This window comes from Apostichopus japonicus, chromosome 7 (assembly GCF_037975245.1).
Source record: "Apostichopus japonicus isolate 1M-3 chromosome 7, ASM3797524v1, whole genome shotgun sequence".
In the NCBI taxonomy this organism is placed as follows: Eukaryota; Metazoa; Echinodermata; class Holothuroidea; order Aspidochirotida; family Stichopodidae; genus Apostichopus; species Apostichopus japonicus.
Genome location: NC_092567.1, coordinates 26,508,644 through 26,521,670, shown reverse-complemented (window position 1 = coordinate 26,521,670; position 13,027 = coordinate 26,508,644). Strand labels below are relative to the sequence as shown.

Here is a 13,027-nt window from a genome sequence, read left to right as displayed (position 1 = left end):
AAGGCAGCCAGCGAAGGATAGGTTTAATAATGTTTAACTAATTAATTTGGATAGGAAATTTGTCAAATATACAAGGCATAATATAATGGTTCACTGACTGGTTGTCGGCGGACTTTTAAGTGACACATAAAAACAATATATATCAATCAATCAAGTGTGAATGTATCTTTCGATATTAAATATCACTTTATGTGTACAGGTTATATAAATAATAACATAATGATCACAGATGGTTACATTAACTATTGAGTCTAGGACTCGAGAAGGGGGGTATGAGGACATTCTCTGCCGGCTGTCTGTGGCAATGGCGGGTGTGTTGCTAAAGGACGGGTGGGAGGAGGCCGTCTGGAGGAGGACGGGTGGGAGGAGGCCGTCTGGAGGAGGACGGGTGGGAGGAGGCCGTCTGGAGGAGGACGGGTGGGATGAGGCCGTCTGGAGGAGGACGGGTGGGATGAGGCCGTGTCGAGGAGGACGGGTGGGAGGAGGCCGTCTGGAGTAGGACGGGTGGGATGAGGCTGTGTGGAGGAGGACGGGTGGGAGGAGGCCGTGTCGAGGAGGACGTTTGGCTAAGAGTGGGGGTCCGTGAGTGTGTGGCCAGGGTAATTGCGTGTGGCCAGGGTGTATGAGTGTGTGACCGGGGTGCTTGTGGGATGGGGTGCAGATCATTGTCAGTTGCATTTGAACATAAGAATGTTTGTGGTAAACTGGTATTTCTGTCGGGAATATTAGGTCAATGTTGACCTCAGTGTCCCCCCCCCTCCCACCCCTCATATCTCTCTATACACCCGACCTTTATTTAACTCAATGTAACGCTAATTCAAATCATTTCATTGTCACGTGATGAATAGCATTTTTTACTTAGTATTTTATTTTCACTAGCTTCTGTACCTCTTATAATAATTAAGTACAAGCATACGTTGAGCACAGACTATATATTAACTGGACACGATACACAGATGAAACTCATTCAATAGTTTCATTGCCTCATTTTTACTTTTACAGTCTTCACAAGTTCACTAAAATGTTAGAGATTCCAGCTGATAGCTGCAGGCGTATTAATTACTGCGCACGCGCACTTATATAAACTTTAAATGTTATTTCGGAATAACATTACTTCAGGTTGCCAAACACAACAAAACAGAAACATAAACATTTTAAAGAAAAAGTCATGTATTGAGACTTACCTTAACTCCCAAAGATCTTCATTTCAAGCCTATAGAGATAAGTGTTGACGTGTTCTTACAAGGTCAGGGTATCTGTAATCGTATTAGTAAACACATTTTCCCGTCAACATTTCCAAAAGGCAAGGCCAAATATATCAGGATAGCTTGCCTACTAGGCCGCACAAATACCCCAAGGTATGACTGCATGAATCTTAATAAATATATCACTAAAATAAATGGGAAAGAAACGATCAGCATGGTGCAAACATTTCACGAAATCAAAGAAGAAATCTGCAGATCTCTGTTGCAAAATATATTCAACTATATGTTTTTGTATCTTTTAGGGATCATTTTTTTGTAAATCGTTGCTCTCGTTTATTGCAAGTAAATAAACAAACAGACACATACATCTTAGGGTGTTTGCCAAGCTTTCAAAATTGTTTACCTAGCTGTTGTACTGACATCCTTAATACAGTGTTAAATACCTCGGGCAGTGTTCGTAATACAGGTAAACTACCTTTATATTACAGTGTGAACGACCTCTGTAATACAGTGTAAACAACCTCCACAATGCAATTTTAAAGTACTTCTATTATACAGTGTGAACGACCTCTGAAATACAGTGTAAACGATCTATACAATGCAATGTAAACTAACTCTATAATACAGTGTAAACTATCAGTATAATACGGTGTAAACGACCTCTACAATGTAATGTAAGCTACCTCTATACCTATAGTGCAAACGACCAGTACAATCTATTGTAAACAACCCCTATAATAAATGTTAACTTCCTCTATAATACAGTGTAAACGACCTCTGCAATGCAATGTAAGCTACCTCTATAATACAGTGCAAACGACCAGTATAATACAGTGTAAACGACCCCTATAATAAATGTAACATCTTCTATAATACAGTGTAAACGACCTCTGCAATGCAATGTAAGCTACCTCTATACCTATAGTGCAAACGACCAGTACAATCTATTGTAAACAACCCCTATAATAAATGTTGACTTCCTCTATAATACAGTGTAAACGACCTCTGCAATGCAATGTAAACTACCTCTATAATACAGTGTAAACGACCAGTATAATACAGTGTAAACGACCCCTATAATAAATGTAACATCTTCTATAATACAGTGTAAACGACCTCTAATACAGTGTAAACAACCTCTATAACATAATGTAACGTCTATCGTACAATATGAAACTTACTCTTTATAACAAACTGATGTAAGAAACCAGTACAGTGCAGCCTAAACGACCTCCATAATAGTGTCAACGATATCTCTCATAGAGTGTACACTGCCTTTATAATACACTGTTAACTAAGTCTGCTATACAGAAACTACCTTTGCAATGCAGTATAAAATACCCTATGTTACACAGTACAAACGACCTCCGTGATACAGTGTAAACTAACTCTATAATACACTCTAAGCTACCTCTACAGTATAGTGTAAGCTTCCTCTATAATACAGAGTAAACGGTCTCTATAAATACAAGTAATGCATATAATACAATACAAGTGACGTTTATATCATACTCTGTGCACTACCTATATAATACAGTGTGAACGACCTCTATAATACAATGGAAACTTCCTATATAATACAGTGTGAACGACCTCTATCATACAATGGAAACTACCTATATAATACAGTGTGAACGACCTCTATAATACAGTGTGCACTACCTATATAATACAGTGTGAACGACCTCTATAATACAATGGAAACTACCTATATAATACAGTGTGAACGACCCTATATCATATAGTGTAAACGACCTTTGTGATACAATGTAAACGACCTATGCAATAAAGTCCACCTCGATAATATGAAAGCTTTAACAAATTGATGAAATATTTAGATACGGCACTTCATCGAGAAAATCATAAAGCATGAAAGGCAGAAACAATATAATCATATTAAGAACGAAAACAGGAAATAGAAACGTTAAAGCTGCATGTTGAGTTGTTGAGTTATTGAGTTGTTGAGTTAGGTTGTAACATTGTGTTGCTTTGATTCAATTATGTTGTATTCATAACGAGTCATAATGTCCCAGTTTGGGACATTTTTTTTCTATACTGTATTGTGACTTCCCGCTTCAAAAGCACTCGTTTTGTCAGTATGAGCAGTATGAATATCATGTTTCTATCATATAAAGGTTAGCAACTGTTCATACTGTCAATACGAGTGCTTTGATGCATGCATGATATTGGAGGACAGTTTAGAGAGGTATTATTAGTATTTGAAATTGTTTCAACTGACCAGTACTCTCCAGCCGAACTTACCAAACCTTAGGAGGGCGTTGTGGTCAAGTGGTTAAGGCAGTGGACTTGTGATCTAAGGATTACAGGTTCGAGCCCTGGCCAGATCATTGCGTTGTGTCCTTTGGCAAGGCGCTTTATCTCCATTGCCTCTCTTCACCCAGGTGTATAAATGGGGACCTGCGAGGTAACTTGTAAATATAGTTGCGTGCGCCGGTTTGTGGCTGCACCCTATGGGAAGTCCCCCGGGGACACGTGGTTGTGGTGCACTGTGGTGCCCCAGAAGAGATTGATTGAATTGTGCACACTTTGGTGTGTGGGTGTGACAAGTTACCAATGACCAGGGGTTAAGTTGTTAAGTCATGTGAGGAGGCATTAGCCTCATACAAGACTGTAAACCTTCAACTTTAACTTTAACCAAAAAAGTCTTTGTTTTTTCGGACAACCATTTCAGACGGAATAACACCACTTGTTCTCTTTTCGATATTTTCTCGTATAGTTGTCAAACAGGGGATAACAGCACACGGTGTCGGACAGATCTAAGTTTTATTCACTTCTTACGTGACCCTCTGTATCACTTATCAAGTTCGAACGAATACACGAATTTATCGACTTTTGTGAATACCATTAAAGACAGAATAATTAACTACGTCGAAAACTATATCGTAAATTATGTCGTAAAACAAAGAAAAAAATCACAAAATGAACCTCTGAAAACATTGGAAACATTTGATAATATTTTTAACAACAGTATATTCGTGTATAACTTTAGACAAAAGGAATAAACTCTAAGAATATAAAGAGTTTTCTTGTCATCCCTTATGCTGTGAGATATAATAGTTTTCGAATCGTAAGCATGAAACAAGCAAAAGTGACGTCACTGCTGCACTGATACATACAATAATTAGCGTCTGCCAGTGTTCAGTATTTTTATGTTGATTTTGCTACTTTGAAAAGTGATTATACATCAGGATATGAATAAAGCTTATATGTTGATCCTTTGTATTGCCTTCTAAATAACAGCAAGTCCAACGAATCCTTAGATAAACCAGTCTAAGATGAGTAATCCATTCAGATATCTAACATAGTATACGATAATGAAACAATGTTCATTAAAAGATACCGTAGATTACCGAAGTTCACACATAAATTTCGCAGGCGTAAAAGAGAATACCCGTTGGAAATTGTTTTCACACTCCTTGGTTGACGATCACTCAACTGTGACAGTCTTAGATGGGAAAATAAATTGATACCGAATTTTTCGTCTTCCCAATGAGATAGAACAGTGCACATGGTGTTCAATCAGGCTATCATCATATGAATCACAAGAGGTATATAGTCATGTAATGAGCTCTAGTCTGTAATAAAGCAGAATACATATATATATCCCATATTCAAACATATCCCATATTAACTTCGACCTGTCAGGTATTAAGTTCTCTTTGGCTACGGGTTAATGCCACTACTTCCTAACGTTAAATGTATATTGTTGCGAAAAGTAACCGTTTTTCATGTTATCACCGAATAAACAATACATCTGTGGGACATATTATATAGTTTTGTTAAGACCCGTAATGAGGACTGACCAATGAGAAGAAATGTATCTAATTAAATTTAAATGCAATTCTTGATTATTAGCTAATGCATGGTAAGCTTATTCATCAGCATGTGCAAACTATATTGTTGATACGTACTGAATGCTCCTTTAAGGCTACAACGGATGATGACGTCGGCTCCTCGGTGCAGGTCTTAATTAATGTTATTATGCATTAGACTTATTTTCCAGTCACTTTAATTGATGAACGACAGATGTTTAACGTTTCATTCTCAGAACTTAACTGTGTCTAACATTAGCTAGAATCTGTGTTTACAGCAGTAGATTTTTAAGGTCTACAACATAACAAAATGAAATGTGTTTCTAAAGTCATATTGTAAGAAAGTCTATTATCTGGACGACAAGATATTCAGACCTGACTAAAATGAATAATTCATGTTCATTAACCTAAATTTTGTAAATAAAATAGGAGGGTTTCTTAATGACTAATTACATGGTTACGGTGACTAGTCTACCATCTGATAGGTTCGGTAAAATTACCAAACAAAAAATCATGAAGAAGAAGAAGAAGATGGTGTAAGGAGACCTATATCAATATCATCTTTATTTGTCTATACTTATTTCACTCGTAAGTGTTCTCAAGGTAACTGGGTATCACGTGAACGTCACCAATACATCACCAGCGGATATTTAAGTTAAACAAGAGTCTTAATCCTTGGAAATGGTGACCGAATGAAGGATATCCTTTTGAAACCTATAACCGAGAATTGCCGTAAGATGGACGACTTGCGAAGCTTATAGTTTAACTTTTTACTTGTAACCTATCACGGATCCCCAATTAGCATGAGAACATGCTCGCCCATATGCTAGCCTTAAGCCACCGTTTAGGGGGTAATTTGGGGCAAATATTGCATTTTGTTTGAGAAAATCATCTCTCAAAATATCATGATTTAAAAAAAATAATAATAAAACGTATGAAGACAGACGAAATGGTGCACGAATTTGCCAAAGTTTCCCCGAAATGAAGTACGGTTGGAAAGAGGCCATAGAGTAATATTTCGAATCATCTTACTCTAAGCACAGTCTTTGGTTTGCATGATTCTACGTCAAGAAAATAAGCCTAAATAAAAAAAATGTATATTTGAGATTTGAATTGTACGAAATCTGTGGAATAAAATTCAAAAGAATACGAATATATTGAACTATAGACTTGTTGTATAAGTACAAAAGCATGAGTTGGTGTACAACAGCATGGGTACGAGTATAAAATCATCAGTACCCAGTGCAACAACATATGTACGAGAACAACAGTGCGACAGAATGTGTGTGAGAACAACAGCATGAGTACGTGTACAACATCATGGGTACGTGTACAACATCATGGGTACGAGTTTAAAAGCATGAGGACCCTGTGCGACAGCATGTGTGCGAGAACAACAGCATAGGTACGAGTATAAAAAATGAGTACCAAGTGCAACAACATATATGATACTCATACTGTGATACTGATACCCATATTGTTGTACTCGTACTGATACTGTTGTACTCGTCAACATAACGTTTTACTCATACTCATGCTGTTGTACTCATACTCATGCTCTTGTACTCATACCCGTATTGCTGTACTCATACTCATGCTGTTTTACTCATACTCGTATTGCTGTACTCATACTCATGCTGTTGTACTCATACTCGTATTGCTGTACTCATACTCGTATTGCTGTACTCATACTCATGATGTTGTACTCATACTCGTATTGCTGTACTCATACTCATGATGATGTACTCATACTAATGTTGTTGTGCTCACACTCATACAGTTATACTCATACTCATACGGTTATACTCAAACTCATACTGCTATACTCGTATTCATACTAATAGTCTCCCTTGTAGCACTGAATAGCACACACATACTTTAAGAAGCGTACGCACTACTGGCAGTGTGAAAAACAGAACATTTATATTTCCTTAACATAAAATAATAATAACATAAGTATTAATAGAAACATATTTTTACATCATTTCTATCGCAGGTGGACCGAAGAAATATTTTGTACCTTTGAAAGTACCTTTGAAATATTTCTTCTGTAACACACCCGTACAGGTGTGATTCAGATTCACACTGAGGACCCCATTTTTGTATTCATTCTTTAAAGCCATGGACCCTATCATTAACGATATACCCCTTAACATATAGAATTCTTCTTAGGCCGTGGTGATCCTTTTGAGTGAGGACTTGCAATTCGTTTTTCAAGTCCTCTGTCAGAACACAAAACAAATGCACTCACACACTCGCACACAAAGACATGTCTCGAAATTAAAGTCACCGGTTAGTTTCTATCATTGTATATATGTTACGAAAAATCAAAATATCATTTCACAGATAACTGTATAAACAGCATATATGTAAAATGCCATTGATTAGTTAATGTTACAGTACACAACAGGTTGAATGACTATTTACTTTGTTCACTTTAAAACTTAGAGCTTTTTTTTAAATTATTGATAAGAGTTTCTTGTTTACCGTTGATAATTAAGACTGGTATGCCTACTTCATTTTTGTCCAATTAACTGAAACAAATTTGATGGTGACGTAATAAGGAATATACATTCATAATTTCCAGAATGAGAGGAAATTGAAATATTGATTAATTGCAAGCAATTTCAGTTCAACTTGGTCATCATTTCCTGGAGAATGGAGACTATTGATTGGTAGTTTAATGATCGATAAACAAAAATCAAAAATAGACACTGGTTTGTTATCTTAAGTGATGTAAGGGAAGCAAAAGTACACAAGACCTTTGGTTATTTGTTCTTAATAGTGAAACGCAACATGTGATGTGTCTGTTGGTCTTTTAAGTGTCATTTCGTGGTGGTTGCTATATTAATTCTCAGTATGATGACGATTACGAAGACGATGACGATAACGATAACGTTGACGTTGACGACGACGACGACGATGATGAAGATGACGATGACGTTGACGATGATTATGTTTTCATTTTTTTAAGCCGCCACATCTTTCAAACGAATGACCAGTTCGTTGTGGAAATATTATGCAAGCCTTTATACAGATATTATGATTTATTCAGATATTATGCAAACCTTTATTCAGATATTATGATTTATTCAGATATTATGATATATTCAGATATTATGCAAGCCTTTATTCAGTCAAACAAAGACAAAAAACACAAAGAACATATCATCGATCAAAGACCCACCCCCCCCCCCCCGTCACCACGAGCTCAATTTTCTTTGGTTCTGTATTTCGCTGTATTTCTCGGGCATATTAAGCAAAGACACTTAATTATGTTAATGATTGTGTACACTGTTTACATGCATTATCATGTCTTTCCATTGAACTCTTGCTTAATAGAGCGTCAATGATTGGTCCTCGAGCATGCATTACTCGTTCAGCATAAAATTGACAATTAAATGCACAATATTGCGGCATATTGTGAAATAAATATTTAAAACCCAAGCATGTCTGGCGAGTGTTTTTTTTTAGTGTTTTAATCTTTGAAAGATATCAAAATAAAAGTGCAGTTTTTCTTGCTAACTAAAATAATATGATTTGCTTCTGTTTGTATGGTATAGAGAAAGGTAAAAGTAGAAGAAAGTTTGAAATCTACTTGGAAAAGCATTGCACCAAACCCACTACAGAGATATTTTAGAAGATACGAAGGCACGATCTTAGCTATCTTAACAATACAGTCACTCCGAAAATCATGCTTAAATCATGCACTAAAGTTTATCATTTATCTTTAAAATAAAAGACATGATTGGTATATACGTGCTTCATAAAATTAATCCATATCAGGGTAATACTTTAAGACGCATATATATTTCTCCTCTGTACAATGACTTTACACACCTGTGACATAGAAAGACGGTCAAAGGTTACAAGCTCAGACGTCATATATATATATATATATATATATATATATATATATATATATATATATATTTCATGTAGTATAAGAAACGAAAGATTTTCGGATGTTGTCTACGAAGTACTTATATTTTTGTGTGTGGGAGAGTTTGCCAATGCACAAGGGAAATTATTTGAATTGATCGTCGATATAAACTGCCTGGAAACAGATTATTTGGGGAGATTAGTTCTAACGAAGAAATGATAAGAATATAATCCTGTCCAGGGCTTAAGACTTAGTTATTAGAACGTGTCAGCCATGGCGTTAACGGCATGAATAGATAAAAACGGATTAAATTGTTGAAATTAGACCAGACGGATTTTTTATACCTTAAAGCGATCTAGAATACGACCAATTTTTGGGATTGTTGTTTTTTTTTAGGGTTAAAATTCTGTTTTAACTTTTCCTTTGATTTTTTTCTTTCTTTCTTTTTTATTAATTTCGAAAGCAACCTAAACAAGTTTAATTCTTTTAGCATTGCCTCAAGACGGATGAAGATTATGTCACAGTTTAGGAATAATTATTAGAATTTAGAGCTTGTACTGAGCAGTGAGTATATTATTGAATGAGCAGTTGACAAGATTAGTCGTATGTCTCCTTAATGATAATGATATGCTCGGAAGTTAACATTAAACAACATTGAAGGAATCTAGGCCAAACTGAAAAGAAATTAACGGGAAGTCGATATGGATTATAGCTATAACTATTCATTTTACCGAAATGGTAGGGTTCATGGGTTTATGTGTGTATGTGTGTATATGTATGTTATAGAGTATATGTGTACCGGAAATTTGCTTCATGTCCCCTCCCCTAACCCACCCCCTCCCCATTGGTTTATCAATGAAACCTACACAGAGTCCATAAGTGGTTCGAACTATTTTCTGTTAGCAACATGAACTGATTATTTGAATATTAAAATAATATGCAACGGACATCCACTGGTACACTGGTTTTTGGTGTTAGAATAACACTGAAAGTATTTTATTCATAAAACGGTCTTCTGCGGTGAATAACAGGTTGATAATTTGTAGGACAGGTTGACAGAAAATTGTATCTCTAGATATTTCGATATCTACGATACTAAAATAACGCACATTGGCCAAATCACATGTGGGTGGTAGTGGGTGTTAGTTGCCTAAGGGTGTTAGGTGGGTGTAAGCTGCTTGGCCAAAGTTAGAATCGCTGTTTTAGAACATGTCATGTATGTTATCTTTAATCACCATCCTTATGCCATGTTTATATAGATATTATCAATGAAAACTATACTGAATCACGTGATAGTGCTGTGTATACCTCAAGTGGCATCACAGTCACCTCTTTTTTAACAAGATTTTACCACTTCAGTAATTATCAGATTTTGGTTTCATTTTCTTTTACAGTTCCAGAGCTCGTGAAGATGAGATTATGTTAGTAGAAAGTGATGGCAGTTCAAAGTATCCGTTAGATTTAGATACCGGAACCATGGTAACAGATTCGCTCGAAGCTACTCCAACGTCATGGTGGGAGCGACCGATAGGACCGATGTGTTGCCAACAATGCCCAAAGAGATATGTTCTTAGTATTATGACATGTTGTGGACTAATGATCTCATTCGCTATTAGATGTAACTTGGGAGTAGCTATTGGGCCGATGACTCAAAATGAGACGTTACACACTGGAGGTCATGAACACGAAATTGTGAGTAAAACAGGGAGTTTGCCGTCAGATAAAATAAAAATGTTGAATTTTGTTGCTTTCTTTTTAAATTAGTAGCGTGCATCATGATCGTATAAACCATGTTTTATTAAGACGATATCCTTATGAGTTAAAAATCCGATGTCTAAGCCATAGCCCCCCCTCCCCCTCCCCCTGGACAACTTCCCTTTAGTACACTCAGTCCCACTAATTCATTACATTTCTAAAAACCAAAGTGACTATAGAAGCAGCTTATGAGGATTCCCCATATAGTAGTGACTTGAATCAATGAATCGAGTCGAGTCAGATAAATCACTGGCATCGACTGAACCTCAAAATGAAGGAGTCGATACAACTGTGGATATTTGGGTGTAAGGGTCACCATACACAATAAACAACATCAGCTACAATACTATAAGTATGTCGGATTCATTCGCATAGTCTTTACGTTAATCAACTTTAACCTACTTTCAAGACGATATCTTTTTCTTTTCTCTTTTAGAATTTTAAAACTACCTCTATGTTTCGTGTTCTAGTTATAAACTTTACGTTTCTTCTCTTCAACAGAGTCCTGAATTTCATTGGGATCCACACACTATAGGTTTCATTCACAGCTCATTTTTCTGGGGCTACATAATAACACAAGTGCCCGGTGGCTATTTTGCATCAAGGTTTTCAGCTACAAAGTAAGTACAAAGTGTACCCTTGATGGAAATTAATAATATCACTCTCGACCATCACGAAATGCCCTATCAGAGGTATAGATGAAAATAGGAATAATTATGCAATGTGCTTCTACACATGCATGAGAACCGACATTCTGCTGATGATAATCTGCGAGATTCTATCTACTAGTTTGCGTTAAATTCCTAAATTTCTAAAATTCCACACTATAGTAGAAGAATATTCGACAGTTAAAGGGAATGTGTGTAGACGTAAGACTCGAGGAGTTGGGAAGAGGGAGACAGATATTTATGTTTCTGTCTTCCACTTGTTTAACTATCAGTTAAATATACGGCGTTACTTATATATATATATATATATATATATATATATATATATATATATATATATATATATATATATAAACCATATTTTGAGGAAGGCCCTAAATATTACTTGATCCCACCTATATCTATTAATTAACTTCTGAGAAAGGCCCTAAATATTACTTGATCCCACCTATATCTATTAATTAACTTCTGAGAGAGGCCCTAAATATTATTTGATCCCAACTATATCTATAAACCAACTTCTGAGAAAGGCCCTAAATATTATTTGATCCCAACTATATCTATAAACCATCTTCTGAGGAAGGCCATTAATATTAAGTGATCCCACCTATATCTATTAATTAACTTCTGAGAAAGGCCCTAAACATTACTTGATCCCACCTTTATCTATTAATTAACTTCTGAGAAAGGCCCTAAATATTATTTGATCCCAACTACATCTATAAACCATCTTCTGAGGAAGGCCATTAATATTAAGTGATCCCACCTATATATATAAACCATCTTCTGAGAAAGGCCCTAAATATTATTTGATCCCAACTATATCTATTAATTAACTTCTGAGAAAGGCCCTAAATATTATTTGATCCCAACTATATCTATAAACCATCTTCTGAGGAAGGCCATTAATATTAAGTGATCCCACCTATATCTATTAATTAACTTCTGAGAAAGGCCCTAAACATTACTTGATCCCACCTATATCTATTAATTAACTTCTGAGAAAGGCCCTAAATATTATTTGATCCCAACTACATCTATAAACCATCTTCTGAGGAAGGCCATTAATATTAAGTGATCCCACCTATATATATAAACCATCTTCTGAGAAAGGCCCTAAATATTACTTGATCCCACCTATATCTATTAATTAACTTCTGAGAAAGGCCCTAAATATTACTTGATCCCACCTATATCTATTAGTTAACTTCTGAGGAAGGCCCTAAATATTACTTGATCCCAACTATATCTATAAACCATCTTCTGATGAAGGCCCTAAATATTAATTAATCCCACCTATATATATATAAATCATCTTCTGAGGATGGCCCTAAATATTACTTGATCCTACCTATATCTATAAACCATCTTCTGAGAAGGGGCCCTATATATTACTTGATCCCACCTATATCTATAAATCATCTTCTGAGGAAGGCCTTAAATATTAATTGATCCCACCTATATCTAGATACACACCATCTGCTTCATTATCAGCAGATAACTGTGTTTAGTTTCACAATAAAAAAACAATCTGTAATAGTTCTGAGAATAGTTTGATAAAAATAATGAAGATCATGTTATTGCCAAGCCATAATTGTAATTAACATATTCAGACAACAACATCTTACATATTATGTTTCTAATTAAGGAGAAACCAAACACGAAGGCCTTTTTTGAAAGGAA

At 35.7% G+C, this 13,027-nt stretch overlaps 1 protein-coding gene across 1 annotated transcript in view; it reads left to right on the top strand.

The window, feature by feature from the left end:
* The window catches only part of LOC139969943 (vesicular glutamate transporter 1-like), a 74,104-nt gene that overhangs the window by 44,723 nt on the left and 16,354 nt on the right, over window positions 1-13,027 (top strand). Inside the window, exons 2-3 of the mRNA XM_071975365.1 lie at window positions 10,316-10,613; window positions 11,178-11,296. Of these exons, the coding sequence (XP_071831466.1) occupies window positions 10,316-10,613; window positions 11,178-11,296 (417 nt within the window). The remainder of the gene's footprint in view (window positions 1-10,315; window positions 10,614-11,177; window positions 11,297-13,027) is intronic.